This window comes from Chenopodium quinoa, unplaced genomic scaffold, assembly GCF_001683475.1.
Source record: "Chenopodium quinoa cultivar QQ74 unplaced genomic scaffold, ASM168347v1, whole genome shotgun sequence".
Lineage (NCBI taxonomy): Eukaryota > Viridiplantae > Streptophyta > Magnoliopsida > Caryophyllales > Amaranthaceae > Chenopodium > Chenopodium quinoa.
In genome coordinates this window covers 128,457-144,528 of record NW_018743850.1, presented here as the reverse complement: position 1 = coordinate 144,528, position 16,072 = coordinate 128,457, and the positions used below count along the sequence as shown (strand labels likewise).

The following is a 16,072-nucleotide window of genomic DNA, read 5'->3' as shown; positions in this document are numbered from 1 at the left end:
GTGGCACTCGTATGTGCTTTATCTTGTCAGGATGGTTTCACTAATAAGAATAAAAATCTAAAGCTTTGTTTCTGACAGTGACTTTTTGTGTTGCATTGGTATGGCAGAACTGGTTTTGGAACATATATTTGCTAAGACTTGGATTCTTGGAGGGTGTCTTTTCCTTTGCATATCATATTACATGACATCACAACTAAGGAGAGTGATTATCACTTATCAGCATGCAGACATCGGAGACTGAAGCTCTAAACAAGGTCTGGTATTTTCTTCCTTTGAAAATTATCTGTAGAGCTGAATGGTACATGATATTATACTGATTTCCACTAGATGAATTTGATGATGCCCTCTTTATCTGTAGATAAAATAAAATGCGTAGTTGTTTAATATAGCTTTTTCACTTTGCTAGTAAACTTGTTGAAAAAGCGATCAAGTGAATTAATTGAAAAATGCCCTCCCTGTTTGCTTTAAACCAAAAAAACTATTTTCAAATATAAGGTGTGAAATGTGGAAATGTCTTCATATCTTGGTAGCTTGCGTGTTCCAATTGCGAGAGATATTTAGGTAGTTGACCAATACCCAAATTTCTCGTTATGGTTGCAAGTCTAAATGGGACCTAACTTGGAGATTCAGACCTCTCATTTTATTTCTTACTAGGTTTCCTGTTAATTAAAGTAAACTCTTTCTTTACGTTTACTAACTGTTTATTCTTGGTCAGAGACTTAATAAGTACCGTATTATTAGCACTATATTATAACAGAACAGGCAAAATTGCTATCTTAAGTAACTATTAGTTGACCAATTATTTTTTGCCGTTTTAAAAGTCATTATTAAAGGTGTGAATCATACATCTTGTCTACATTTGGCTTTTGTTCTTTTCACATTATAAAAAAAAATAATTCAGAAAAATGAGGAGCAGTAAGCTCATATTCAGGCTATCCAAGCTGAACAAAGACTAGTTCAGGCCGATAAGTTAAACATTAAGTGTTAGTCAATATCAAGTATAGATAAGAGGAATTCAATGAATGTTTAGTCTTCGTTTCAAATTCTGAGTTGTATTCAGCTGAATTTGATACAGGAAATTGTATTGATTTTCTGATGTAAGCTAACTAGACAAGTAAACAATGAAGGGTTTTACGAAAACAGTAGGGTTAACTTTCCGGCTTGAATAAAAGATTAAAAGTACACCAGGCCCTTGGAAAAGTGAAAATAGCTGCAAAAACGTAACCTAAAAGTATATAAATACATTAATATTTTTCAATGAATGATCATTGCTATATCTGAGATAGAGCAGCTGACCCAGGACTTAACATAGCAAAAGAAAACCAAGCCTGAAAATTCGGGGATAGGATGAGTTCAGTTGTACCCACACCATTTTGCATCGTCTTTTCTGAGAAAGGTTTCTGGTCTTGCTCTACTTTGCATGGCACTTGCTTCTCTGAAAAGCTCGTTAGATCAGTTTGGCTGTTAAGTTGAAGTTGATGAGGATGAAGTGGCAGAGGAGGTGGAGCAACAACCTGTAGGTTACTACGCCTAGGACGAGCTTGAGGCCGAGAGTAAGACGTAGGCTGTTGTAGCAGTTCAGGTTGTGCTCCAGTGAGCTTCTGAACAAGTTCTCGGAAATGGATAGGCTTAACCTTATAAACCTTTGGTTGTGGAGGACCTGAGGGTCCTAATGCTGATAATGGTTTCACCTTCATGATTTTCGCGGAGGATTTGTGGACTGAGTGAAGATCACAGTGATCTTCTGATTTGTGCTCTTGATGTTTCATACCTTCTTCTTCTATATTGCTAGTCTAAGAGTAGTATATGATTGGTAAAAGTTGACGAACAAGAGAAGACAGGAGTAAATATATGGGATTTTGAAGTCTGAACAAAATTCAAGGTTTTTATGAATTATGACTTATACTTCTATTATAAAGGCGGGCAGCTGCTATTATTAATGGAACGTGTTTGAGAAGGTGAGCGGTCAATATCATAGTGCTTGACCTTATTATAGGACTGTACAATATATTATTCCATATTTTTATTTTTATAATTTACTATTTCATTTCATAAAAGGCGTGAAATATTATTATATGTATTGTATAGTTGTTTAACACGTGGCTTTTTTGGCTTCATGTGTTGTCGGTGGGCCATTAGAGTTGAGTCTTTGACTAGCCGCCTTCTAGTTGGCGGCTATCTAGGTGGTGATGCAGTTGATGAGCTCTTTTGCGTAATACTCGTGCACAATTTAAAAGCTACTCGTATCATTTTTTTGTATCGCCTAATCATATACTCTACTTTGTACTTAATTCTTCTCTTAATGTTTGCTTTATATTTATACCCTGTATTTTTTTTTTGGAAGAATTGTACTTTCTCGGATCCACAAATATTACAACAAGGATGAAATTATGCATCCCAAAATACATTTTATATGTTAAATATCTATAATTATATAAGAGTAAAAATTATAAAAAGTCGATATTGTGAAAGTATTTACGAGACGAATCTAACAAGACCCCACATGACTATATTTTACTTTACATATAAATCATAATTTGTGGTTAAACAAGCATAATAAATAATGTAAAAGTCCAGTTGTTGCAATATTACTAAAATGAAGGAAGTATGAAATATTAGATTGTATAAAGAAAAGAGTATTATAGGTATATAAATCTTCTGAACTAAAATTAATGGGGACAAATTTAAAAGGGAGACATTATTTAAGAGACGGGGATTGAGTACTTTTATAGTTGTATAAATATGGACTATAGAGTAGAACTGTTAATGTGAGAATGTGACATTGATTTTTTTTTTTTTTTTTTGGTGTTTTAGAGAGCCACAAAGGTGAGTGATGAGAATCGATTCCAGAATCACTTGAAACCGAAAGGGGAACACTAACCACTTGAGCTATCCCTCACTCTCAGAATGTGACATTGATGATGTAGTTTAACTAGTTAAAGCTTCCAGTTGGGTGATGAATTGATGATAGCTATTTGCTATATACATGTGCTATATTAGCATCGTTGAATCTATAGTATAATATTGCTGTGTTTTGAATGTAAGATTTTGTGGATTGATATTTTCATTGGAAACACCTCAACTTCTAAAGAAGAGTTGTAGAGGTAGCATATAGGAAATTTGGATGGATTTCATTTTAGGCCAATTCAACATGTTTTTATCGATAGGAGATGAGTTATGCTGTTCACGTTTTATTGGTTTTATTCGAGAAAAAATTCAAAAAAATAAAAAAAATAAAATTGTGGTTGGAATTTGGATGTATAACTATGTAAGTGTCGATGTTATATCAATTACAATTTGGGTAAGAATTCTGCAATTCAGACTGATTATGGGATACATATCACTTTAATGTCAAATGACTTACCTTCTGTATAATATAACTTGAAAGACTAGCAAAATGTAATTATTCATGATTGAGTATCATAATATATCATCAATGAAATTAAGTAACGAAGATAGAACAAAATTAATCAATTACTCGTATAAATATTTATGAGGGGTTGGACAGTTGGTCCTTGAAGTTTTGGTTTGAGAATTTTGCTGGTCCTGGTTGTATTAATTTGATAGAACCCCGACTTAGCCATCATCCTCTCTGGTTATCCTTTATTCGCGGCGTTTTCTGTTGAAATTTCTGTTTTGGATTTGGCCCAAGAAAGTTGGATAACCCTTATTGGCCCAATAGAAAAGTCCAACATCGCTCATTTATATTGTAAACCCAAATTTCATTAATAAGGTCATTAACTCATACAGTCATACGGAATAGTTGTAAAATAACATGGAACTTTCTATCATACCCCGTACCAAGTACTCTCTTACATGTTTTTGTCTTTATATATGTACGATGAACGTGTTTCGGTTGAAAACAATGGGACCTTGCCGAAGGTCCACTGAAATGGAGAAGACTGGATTCGATCCAAGCTGTGTTGGGCCGAAGGTTTCCTGCACAGTGAACACACGTAAACTAGCCTCGGGGGTGTTTCCGAGGAAGGCCCCTCCGATGCTAAAGTCAGTACAATGTGTAAAAAGGAAGACACTATGCAAGAGAGTTTGTAGCTTGAGGCTTTTGTGGAGTATTTCTCAATGCAAGGATGAGCATATGAGTTGGAATAATCAGTGTATGAGATAATGTATGTGATCTCGTATGTGATCTCCCTTGAATGTGTTAATATGAGGGCTTTTATACCTCATCATACTTGGAGAGGTTGGGCTTTAGCCCAATTGGCTTACTTTGTGGGCTGACTTTTGACTTTTGAGCAATTGGAGAGTTGAACCTTGACCTTGGGCTTTTAATTGGATCATTTAGTGCTCAGGCCCAATTTTGACTAAATTGGACCCAAACAACTTGCCCCCCAGACCCGATTTGGAAGAATGACGGGTCGGGTTTGATTTAACTCAGAAAAGGAGGGAAGTAAATGATTTAATTGATCCAAAAATTTGAATTTAAACCGTAATTAATGAGATAACAACGGTTAATGATTTGCGGAAGTTGGACGGATAATGGGCGGTTTAATCACAAGACATGTGTTTAATGGTTACTTAGTGGGTACTTAAGAGAAATTAAAGCACAGACTCTTCGTATCCCGTACCTGGAGATATAAACAGAGGCGCGTCATTCTCCTCACTTATTCACCAACACAAACCCAGAATTCTTCGAGAGAGAAACCAAGAACCCGCATCAAAACTTCGCAAATTCCCCCGAGCATTGAGCTTAGAAACTGAGACTTGCCACTACGAACTCGTAAATCGGCAACTTTCGCTTCAGATTAAGGTAAATTCCTTTGATTTCAGTTTATTTTTCTTCGAATTCGAACTCCTTCCCCTTTTCTTTCGACTTTTCTCTTCGAAATAATCCATGGCAAGAGGAGTTAGAGGTAGAGCCCGTGCTCCAAGAAGAGCAAGGCCGATTCCCGATCCTAGGAATAGGATTGGGACCTGGAATGGTCAAAGGCCGGAGTCTGACCCTGCTGAAGGGATTAGGGCGACTCCCCTTTCCTCGGCTCCTCCTCAAAGAACGGATGAGCCGAGTGCTTCTGGACGGGACGATGAAATTCCCGCTGTCCTTTGGGATATCCTCCCTGGGTTTTCAGAGTGGGAGAATGCCGAAGTCGCTTCGGCCATGATAAAGAACCGCCCCTACTCATGGTGGGTAGAGAACGCCGATCAATATCGATTTGCTGAGCAAATTGAGTTGCACTACGGCATTTTTGAAGCTGATGGATATTGGTGCCGAATGCCCTCAGCATCCGATAGAATCCATCGTCCACCCCCGGGGTATGTGGGGGTGTACACGAGACAGCTTCAGTATGGGCTGAGGTTCCCTTTGGACGTTTTCGTCCGAGACTTGCTGATCCATTACAACATTTCCCTATGTCAGCTAACCCCCACCAGCATCCGAAGGGTGATGACATACTTATGGGTCTGCAAGTTCTTCAAATACGTGCCGAACCTGCACTGCTTCAGAAAGCTCCATCGGCTAGTGCCAAATATTCAGAGTGGGCACGGAAGCCATGGTTCTGGGTGGTATCGGATTGAGTCCCGGCCCCAATACTTGACCATGTGGCCAAATGACTCTTCAGACAAGGACTGGAGAGGTCAATGGATTTGGGTTAGGGCACCCATAGATCCGGGCCACCCTTGCGTCTTCAGCGCTCCCCGGTACTTAGCTGAGCCTGATCCCGAAATGGGAAGTCTAGGTCCCCCCGCAGATAACGGGGCGGATCCGAACCTGGATCAGCAACATATCTTCGGCAAGCTGCCGAACCCGGGGGGGAGTGGTCGAATGCAGCATATCCCGGAGACTTGGCTCCCCGATACGCATTACGTTTTCCAAGAGAATATGCTAGCAGCTGTTGGCCTCAGCCGAAAGTTTAAGGATGGTAAGCTTCTTCGGCTGGGGCCGAGGCTTTTAACTACCTCTTTTTCTTCTCTCGCTTTGCTTTTTTATGCTGTGCCAACATATCTGAGCTAAACTTTTTCCCTTTTCCTTTTTTCAGAGCGGGACGAGACCAACGTTGGTATTAACTACGCTCGTCTTGGTGTTAACCGAGAGCGAGTTGTAACTGAACGGGCCCCGTCTATCACTGAGCCGAGGCATAGGGAAGTTCATCTGGATTCTTCCCACTTCCAAATTGAGGCTGTTGCTCTGTATCAGAGGCAGAAGCCTTGGTGGAAGAAGAGAGACCCTTGGTTTCAGCTGCTGAACGAAGAAGCTGAAGCTGCCCGCACAGCCGAAGAGGTTGCACGGGTACTTGAGGCTTGTGAAGGAGGAGAAGGGTCCTCCAGAGCTGCTGAAGCCGAAGCTGCAGCTAGAGCAGCTGAAGAAGACGAGGCTTTGCTGAAAACCTCGGTGAGTTTTCAGACAACTTTTTTCTTTTCTTCTTTTTTTTTTTTTTTTTTTTTTTTTTTTTTTTACTCACACTCTTCTTCCCCCCTGTCTGTTACAGTCTGAAGAGAGTAACAGACACAGAGAAGGCAAAGCTCCTGTTCGTCCCGAAGATCAAATACAAGAGTCTTCAGACTCAGATATGGACGAGCAGCCCCTTCTGAAAAGGCGCCGAAGGATGGCCATCATCGGCCCTCATGATTTTCAGCAGAGGCCGATGACCATCGGCGTCGCACTAAGGGAACCTGAGGAAGGCAATGGATCGCCGAGGGTTCCCCAGCCAACACCCCAATCTCCTCAAAAGACCCCTCCGCCACCTCCTGAGATGGAGGTGGATCAGAGAACTCCCGAACCTAAGGGAGGGGTCCAAGAAGAAATCAAGGAGAGTGCTGCTGAGCACGAAAATAAAGATGCCGTGATGTCAAGTGCTGAAGGCTTCACGGCAGATATCGCAAGAGAGGTTGAGGCTTTCGTCCTCACCCCTGAAGAAGAGGAGGTCATAGTACTTGACTCCTCTGAGAAGGACGATGCTGAGACAACCAAGGCTAATCAAGCTCCATCGTCGTCCTTCCCTTCTTTCCAGACTCTGCATTCTGGAGAAATGGGTTTCTCGGCCCCCCGAATTCCAATCCCAGATCACATCTGGGACCTCATATGGGGTCAAAACCGAGAAGGAGCTGCAGCCTACTTCGGCAATTTTGCTGGCATGTCCGAAGTAGACAGGGCAAGGATCTGGTCGCTGAAGGCCACTGCTGGGATGGGCGAATCCAGTAGATCAGTTCCTGACCCAGCCAGGTCTAACCAACTGCTGATGATGCAGGTAATTTTCCTTCATTTCCTCCGAAATTCAGCTCTATTTTTTTCTTATTACTTATTTTTTTTTTTTTGTCTTCCTGTTTTCAGTTCGTGCACAATCAGACTCTCACTGTAGAGCTGATTGATACCCTACAAGATAGGGTAGACGCTGCTGTGCACGAAAGGAAGGTGGCTGAAGAGGAAGTTAAGCTTGCTAAGCTGAAGCAAGCAGCAGCTGAAGAGAAGCAGCAGGAGGTTGAGGAGTACGGTAAAAAAGCTGCCGAAGCTCTGAAAACCTTCTGCGATGCTATGGAGATGGAGGTTTTTCCCCCACTGATGGAAGGGGAAAAATTCCTCCAGGAGCATATGGGAGTGGACGTCTCCAAATTCAAGGCTGCTATTGAGAGCCGAATTCAAGAAGGAACTGCTGCACAAGCTGAAGTGCAGCGGCGTCTAGAGGCTCTTGAAGCCAGCCGAATGGCTGCTGAAGAATTGCTCCTGGCCAAAGACGTCCAACTCTCAGAGGCTGCTGCTGCTGCTGAAGCTCAAAGAGCTAAATTCCAAAAGGCTGAGGATCAATTGCTGATCCAGAAAGTTGAAGTGGCCCAGGCCCAGACAAAGGCTTTCCAAATTCAGCAAGAGCTGAATGAGCTGAGAGGTTCCTCCTCCCAAGTCGCTGATGAGCTGAAGAAATCCAAGGAAGACTTGGAGGAGACCCAGAAGAAGCTGGCTGATGCTGAGGCTTTACTCAATGTCCGTGTATATACCAAAGAGGAATATGAGATGGGTTTCAGAAACGGATTCCGAGTATGCCGAAGAGTTTGCCTTCATGCTGAGCCGAAACTGGACTGGTCTAAATGTGCTGAGTGGGTCCAGAATCCCGAAGACCCTCACATGAAGTATGCAACTCCAGCTGAAGCTGAAATTCTTAAGGCTGAGGAAGCCGAAGAGGAAGCTGAAAGACTGGAGTTGGAAGCTGAGCAGAGGGAAAGGGAGGCTCGGCAAAGTGCAAAGCCCGCCTCTTCTGCTGCTGGGGCTGAGGCCACCATGGGACTCAACGCTGATCAGTCTGATCCCCCGGCTGAAGCATAGGAACTCGGGCAGTCGTCTTCAGAATCTTGCGGTTCATCATGTGCTTAACTTTAGACTTGCCGCTTTCTGAGTTTTTTGCCTTGTTTTTTTGCTTCAGCTTGCCTTGTCGTACAGCAGTTTTATTTTTTTGCTTATGTACGTATTTCGGCAGCTGTTATTTTCCGCTTGTGGGCGGCTGCCGATACTGAATTATTGAACTTGTAGCTCAATTTTTTTTTTTTCTTCAGTTGCTTTATTTTTGAATGCTTTACTGTTTCTTTTCTTCAACTCTGCCGAACATAGCTGCACTGCGTGCTTCTTGCCCCCACAGAAATTGAAGTATGACTTTAGTTGAATAAGCAATTTCTGAACTTCTTCAAAATGGATATCCGAAACACAGGGCCAACTGAAGGCAATGCTTCTGGGATACAAGTCTTACTGAAGATTGACTGTCTGAAAGTTGGATATCCGAAACACAGGGCCAACTGAAGGCAATGCTTGGGATATTAGCTTTCTGGGACTAACCTCTTTAGAACAAGTCTTACTGAAATTTGACTTCAGCTGAAAGACCAGCGTTCTTAAAGAAGACGCATATCCGAAACACAGGGCCAACTTAAGGCAATGTTTCGGATAATGGCTCTCTGGGATACAAGGCTCAGTTAAGGCAATATCCCAGGATTGTCCATGGACTCATGTCTTTGGAGAACAGGTCTTACTGATGTTTGATTTCAGCTGAAAGACCAGTGTTCTTTAAAAAGACTGAGTTTTGTAAGCCATCTGAAACCCAGTTACCCGAAGGCGAAGGTTTCAGACGAGGCTGATTTAAAAAGGTTGTTATCCTTGATTTTCTGTCTATCTTTGAAAAATGGATACCCGAAACACAGGGCCAACTTAAGGCAATGTTTCGGATAATGGCTCTCTGGGATACAAGGCTCAGTTAAGGCAATATCCCAGAATTGTCCATGGACTCATGTCTTTGGAGAACAAGTCTTACTGAAGTTTGACTTCAGCTGAAAGACCAGTGTTCTTTAAAAAGACTGAGTTTTGTAAGCCATCTGAAACCCAGTTACCCGAAGGCGAAGGTTTCAGACGAGGCTGATTTAAAAATTTTCAACTGTTGCTGTTATCCTTGATTTTCTGTCTATCTTTGAAAAATGGATACCCGAAACACAGGGCCAACTTAAGGCAATGTTTCGGATAATGGCTCTCTGGGATACAAGGCTCAGTTAAGGCAATATCCCAGAATTGTCCATGGACTCATGTCTTTGGAGAACAAGTCTTACTGAAGTTTGACTTCAGCTGAAAGACCGGTGTTCTTTAAAAAGACAGGTTTTGTCAGCAATCTGAAACCCAGTTACCCGAAGGCGAAGGCTTCAGACGAGGCTGAATAAAAAACCCTCAAAGAGTGGATAGAACAAAGAAAATTTTGAAAGGATAAAAAGTTGTAAATTTTATATAAATGGCGGCTCCAAGGCCTGTCATTAGTTCAAAATGTACTTACAAAGATTGTTCTGCCCCGAAGGGTTTACACATGGTATTTTTTCAGTACATCAGCATTCCAGTGATTCTTCAACTCAGTTCCATCCAACTGCCGAAGTCGGTATGTCCCTGGCTGAAGCTCATCATAAATTTCATAAGGTCCCTCCCATGTAGCTGAGAGCTTCCCATGGATTCGGCCTTTCTGAACTGCAGCAGCATTCCGAAGGACAAGATCCCCAATTTTGAGAGGCCTTGCATGGACCCTTCGGTTATGGGAGATGAGGTCTGAACTTATCCCGGGCATATCAGCTGCCGAGAAAGCAAACACATCTCTGTTATCCCGCAGGAGCTGAATAAGTTCACAACGGGTGTTAGGATCAAGGTCCATCCCGATTGTTACACATTTCTCAGCATCTCCTTCGGCCAACTCTGCTGTTTCAGTCTGTTGGTCCATGTCCATTGCCGATGGACTGGACTCTTCAGAATCTGGTCTGCTGCCAATGTCAGCAGGTGTCCCAGTCTTTGTGTTCTTCGGCTGGCTCTCTGAGTCTTTCGGCTCAGATGAAGAGTCAACCTTTTCCCTTTCGGGACCTTTTTCTCTGGGCACGGATCCTTGGGCCGAAGCACTTAGGCCTTTCGGCTTTTTTGTGCTTGGCTCTCTTTCTTTTTCTTTCTCCTCCTCATCCTTGTCGTTATCTGGGCGACTACTGGATGGCTTGAGGTAGTTGCACCTTCGGGCGTCCTTCTGGTTGCCCTGTATCCTTTCGGGGAAGCCGGCGTCTGAGACATAAATCATCAGCTGATGATAAGTTGAGACGACCCCTTGGATCTCGTGAATTATGGGTCTCCCCAAAATCACGTTGTACACTGAAGGAGCGTCGATGACCAGAAACTCAATCATGACGTTCCGGGCTGCCTCATCGCAACCGATGGTGACAGGAAGTGTCACCTTCCCATCTGGATAAGTTGAAGCCCCATTGAACCCGGATACCGGATAGGGTACCGGCGTAAGGTGCTTGGGCTTCAGCTTAATTTGGTTGTAGGCCTTTCGGAACAGAATGTTTGCTCCGCTGCCACCGTCAACAAGGACCTTACTGACGTCGTGGTTGGCCACCGTGGCGATGATCACCAACGGATCCTCGTGAGGAAACGTAATCCCCCGGCAGTCGGCGGCTGTGAACGTCATGTTCGGCACCGGCGACTGGGGAGATTGAATGTCAGCGTTGTTCACCTGGTGAGTCAAAGCTCTAAGGTGACGCTTGTGCTCCCTCCGAGAGTATATTCCTCCCGAGATAACATTGATCGGAGGGAATTTCCCCTCCGGTTTTTTACTGTTTTTCCGAGGGAAATCAAGGTCCTGCCGAGGGTCCTTTGCTAACCTTTCGGATTCTTTTTTCTCGCGGTGATCCGCTATGTATTTTTTCAAGTATCCCTTCCGGACCATGTCTTCTATCTGGTCCTTCAGCTGGATACACTCCTCAGTGTTGTGGCCCGAAGAATCGTGGAACTCACACCACTGATTTTTATTTTTTCGCTGATACCACTCTGGGAGTGGTCTCGGCTTTCGGTAACTCTGCTCCTCCTTCGTCACACTGTAAATTTTGGCGCGTGGAAGAGAGAGCGGAGTGTAGGACTCGTATCTGCCTGTGTATGAGGCAAACCTGTCCTTCTTTAGGTCGCTGGCCGAAGATGGCTCCGAGGCCTTTGATTTTCCCTTTGCCTTATGGCCTTGGCCTTCAGACAAGGGTATTTGCCTCTGTTTCCCTCCCCCGGATTGAGGTTGGGTTTTTGCTTTATTCCATTCTTCGGCTCGGATGAACTTATCCGAAGCACTAAGAGCTTCCTCCAAGGTCTGCGGGGTATGCATGACCATGAAGTCTAGGAATTTTCCTGGCTGAAGGCCATTCTGCATTGCAAAAACAGCTAGCCCCTGGTCCAGCTGGGAGACGCTTGATGACTCGTTACTGAAACGGGTCAGGTAGTCTCGGAGGCTTTCAGTTTCCCCCTGTTGCAGGCCCATGAGCTCTGCGGTAGTCTTCTCTCGGCGGTTTGCCGTGGAAAACTTGCTCCTGAACTTGGAGGACAGATCATCCCAACCTGTTATGGAGCCTTGCCTTACTCCCTTGGAGATCCACGCTTGCGCGACCCCCTTGAGAGTGGTTGGGAAATATTTGCACCAAGTCGCCTCGGATCTGGGGCAAAGATGCATATGAGTCTCATACGAGGCCACGTGGTCCTTCGGATCCGTGGTCCCGTCATATGTGATATGCGACGGTATTTTAACCGTGGGTACGCGCTCTTCCAGTATCCATTGCTCGAATGGTGAACTAGCGGGAAGCATAATGGCCTTGCCCTTGTTCCTGGCCGAAGGGACCGCGCTCCGCCCTCTTAGAGAGGTAGGAGTGGTTTTCGTCCCTGGCTGGGAAGTCTGGGCCTCGGCTGCAGGGAACGAGAGGCGACTACGCACGCTCGGTTCCTGGCCGCCGAGTCGGTCAAGGACGCTTCTGCGAGCAGTCTCGGGTTCCCGGCGAGTAGATTCTGGCCGAGAAGCTGAGCTGCCGCTCTTATGCGCTGCTGGTCTTGAGGATGAGGATCCTTTAAATAATTGAGAGTTCTTTTTCCTCTGTTTTTCATTTTTCCAAGAATCCTCCTCCCACTCTTCCAGTTCCCGGAAGGAAGGAAGCTTCCCACCGTCATGGTCTAACTTCCTCCGCTGATGCCGGGTATGCGGAGGAGTTCGATCACGAGGCGGTGGCATATTCTGTGCCCTCATTGCCTCCATGAGTACTGCCAGCGCTCTTGCCACCTCTTCCGAACTGGGCCCCGTCAAAGGGGTCCCCGGCCGAGTGTGGTAATGAGGCCGCGCAGCCGATGGTTGGCTTTGGGACACTGAATATGTCCTATGATCAGACTGACCCCTGCTAGACCGAGAGTGGTCCGGCCTATATTGAGAGTCATGCATTATAGGAGATAGGGAATCCTCCTTGTGTGATCCTCCCCCCGAGCCGGCGCCCTTGGGAGAGTTCCGGTCCGGCGTGGGCGATGGCGTAGGGGTTTTAGGCTTTTCGCCCGCTCCTTGACGGAGGCTTTTGCTCTTGCGGTTCTTAGCCATGGCTGCTAAGATAATTGCAAGATGATCTTGGTTAGGAATTTGGCTTAAAGATTTTTGAAAGTCTTCCCCACAGACGGCGCCAAATTGTTTCGGTTGAAAACAATGGGACCTTGCCGAAGGTCCACTGAAATGGAGAAGACTGGATTCGATCCAAGCTGTGTTGGGCCGAAGGTTTCCTGCACAGTGAACACACGTAAACTAGCCTCGGGGGTGTTTCCGAGGAAGGCCCCTCCGATGCTAAAGTCAGTACAATGTGTAAAAAGGAAGACACTATGCAAGAGAGTTTGTAGCTTGAGGCTTTTGTGGAGTATTTCTCAATGCAAGGATGAGCATATGAGTTGGAATAATCAGTGTATGAGATAATGTATGTGATCTCGTATGTGATCTCCCTTGAATGTGTTAATATGAGGGCTTTTATACCTCATCATACTTGGAGAGGTTGGGCTTTAGCCCAATTGGCTTACTTTGTGGGCTGACTTTTGACTTTTGAGCAATTGGAGAGTTGAACCTTGACCTTGGGCTTTTAATTGGATCATTTAGTGCTCAGGCCCAATTTTGACTAAATTGGACCCAAACAGAACGTATACAATTTTTTTGGACAGGTTCATTTTACATTTTAGTCTTAGGCATATTTGGAATTCTTATCACTTTGTTGACTAAGTTCACCAAAGTATTATTCCCTCCCGGAGTCCCGGCTAAATGGTTCACCAAAGTACTTTTATTTATTTATTTATTTATTTTAATTTCAGTTGCTAAATATAGTTTGTGAGGGCTAAAGATGAACATATAATTTGAGTTAAGTAATAATTTGAGTTAAGTAATTGAATTGAAGGCTTTGCTAATCGAATTGGCTTGACATGTTAGTAAGGTGTATATTAACGAAACACAGCTTCTGTGTTAGTTCACCTCTGTTCGATTACTTCTTCCCACCATAATTTGGCTAGTTTTCCAGATATGATTTCTTCTCTTTAGGCTTATTCAATTAGATATCTAAGTAACATGAGCACATGACATGGTAGAATATAGTAAATTATTTTCGTTTATATTGTGTATATATTCCCCTTGAATAGCTCCTAGTATCTCTCCAATAATCTTGTGAATATCCTACTGAATCTTTTTGATTATGGAATCTCCTATGATCATGTGTGATCTTCATAACCATGTGAACAAACTAGTGTGTGTTGATTTCAAGACAATACAGTTGGTCACAGTGTGACTTCTATGAGTTCTATCATATTCATTTCATTCCTTATTGTTTTTTGGGTAATGTTAAGGGTTATAAATAAGCATTAAATATAGATGCAAAAAAAAAAAAAAGCATTAAATATCTTTTCTTAAATGGTATTAGTTTAGAATTACATGACAAAATCAAGCGCAAATCAGTGTAATTAATGATTATATTTTATTAATACTTTCCTCTTTTAGCTTCTTATACATAGTTTTAGGGGTTATGAATATCATTTTCCTTATACGGAGCAATAGTTTACACCATTTGCATTTTTGCGGTTTTTAATACATACTCAACCATTAACAATTTATTTGGTCGAAGTTGTAATTTGAAAATATATGACCAAATGAATTTGTGAAGATTTCTTGAGTGCTGTGTATTTTTTCTTATATGAAATTCATGATAAAAATTGACAACATTTATTTACTCTAAAAAAGAAAGTGGGGCTAAGAATTACAGTAGAATGGAGGGAGTAACATTCTGATCCATAATATTGAATGATGCTCTCTGATGATTTCAATTGGATAAGTAATGTTTGATTGGATCCTTTGAAAAAATAAACATGAAGTTACAGATTGACAGGCTATGAAGATAAAACAAAGAGTAGTACTTTATGTAGGGTTTCTACTAGTATAATCTTTTTGTCATTTTCATTTTTTCACTATACTAATGTTAAATTCGTTAATGGAGATCAAAATAGACGAACACATCATGTGCACTTAATATGATTTAAGAAATCAGAACTTAAGAAGTGTATCTTAACTGTTAATTATTTATAAACACAAAATTAGATACATTTGCTTTAATTAATTATCTCATCCTCTTAAAACGGAGGAGCAACCCAAAATCCTAAATTATATAAAAAAAAAAACCTTTAAATCCCCAAAATTTACAACCTTTCAGCAATAAATCCCCCAAAACAAAAGAAAATTTATACACATTTACTCCAGTTATTATCTGATCATTCTTCCTCACTTAGTTCTTCATACCCCTGTCGAAACCATTTGTCTTGTATAATTTCATCAATACTAATCCGGGTTTCTGGGTTCGGATCCAATAACCTTAACAACAACCACTTTAAACCAGTGGACATTTTCTTAAGCAATCTGAACTCCCCTCTCTTCATCTTCTCCACCATCTCCTCTAGATCACCTTCTCCATCAAAGGGTAAAAACCCTGCACTCAATACATACAAAACAACACCACATGACCACACATCCGCCTTCGCCCCATCGTACCCTCCACCTCTCCCAGCCATGATCACCTCCGGTGCCGCATACTCGACGGTCCCACATGGTTCTGTCAGCATCGGTCCGGGTTGGGTCGGGTCATCGATGATCGCTGAGAGGCCGAAATCTGATAGCTTGAGGCTCCACTTGTCGTCTAGGAGGAGGTTTTCGGGTTTGATATCGCGGTGGTAAACCCCTCGGGAGTGGCAGTGCTTGACAGCGGAGATCAACTGCTGGAAGTAATGACGTGAGAGATCCTCCGCAAGAGGACCTCGCTTTGCGATCATCTCAAACAAGTCGCCGCATTTCGCAAATTCTGTTATGACAAAGACTTGGCCGCTTCCAGCTGCAGCTATGACTTCGACAAGTTTGGTGACATGTTGATGATTTAGCCGGCTCATAGCCTGTATCTCGACCACGTCAAGGTTGTCAGCCGATTCGAACGACTTAATCGCCACGGTCTCCCCGGTACGAGTGTCCCGGGCTTGGTAGACCTTAGCGTAGGCACCGTTGCTTAGAAGCTTGGTGAGCTTGTATTTCCCAGAGAAGTATCTTTCTGGCATTGTTTTAGGTTTCAGTCAAGACTTCAGAGTAAAAAATAAAGTTTTTTTTTTTAGGTTGGGTGAGAACTGAGAAGTGTATGACCGTATCTATTGATAAGCCGAAATGGTCTTATATAAGGGGTGATAAAAAGCATATAATAAAATTATAGTAAGGTGATATTTATAAAAAAATGTGATAAATAATGTAAGGTGGGTGGTGAATGCTGACTAAGG

General features: G+C 42.9%; 2 protein-coding genes across 2 annotated transcripts; both read right to left on the bottom strand.

Moving 5' to 3' along the window:
- Window positions 1-1,001: 1,001 nt before the first annotated feature.
- Window positions 1,002-1,970, bottom strand: LOC110685754. Its single transcript, XM_021862274.1, has one exon. The coding sequence runs from the start codon at window positions 1,767-1,769 to the stop codon at window positions 1,272-1,274; it is 498 nt and encodes a 165-aa protein (XP_021717966.1). The 5' UTR covers window positions 1,770-1,970; the 3' UTR covers window positions 1,002-1,271.
- A 12,825-nt stretch (window positions 1,971-14,795) lies between these two features.
- Window positions 14,796-16,026, bottom strand: LOC110685753 (CBL-interacting serine/threonine-protein kinase 11-like). Its single transcript, XM_021862273.1, has one exon. The coding sequence runs from the start codon at window positions 15,857-15,859 to the stop codon at window positions 15,029-15,031; it is 831 nt and encodes a 276-aa protein (XP_021717965.1). The 5' UTR covers window positions 15,860-16,026; the 3' UTR covers window positions 14,796-15,028.
- Window positions 16,027-16,072: the final 46 nt, after the last annotated feature.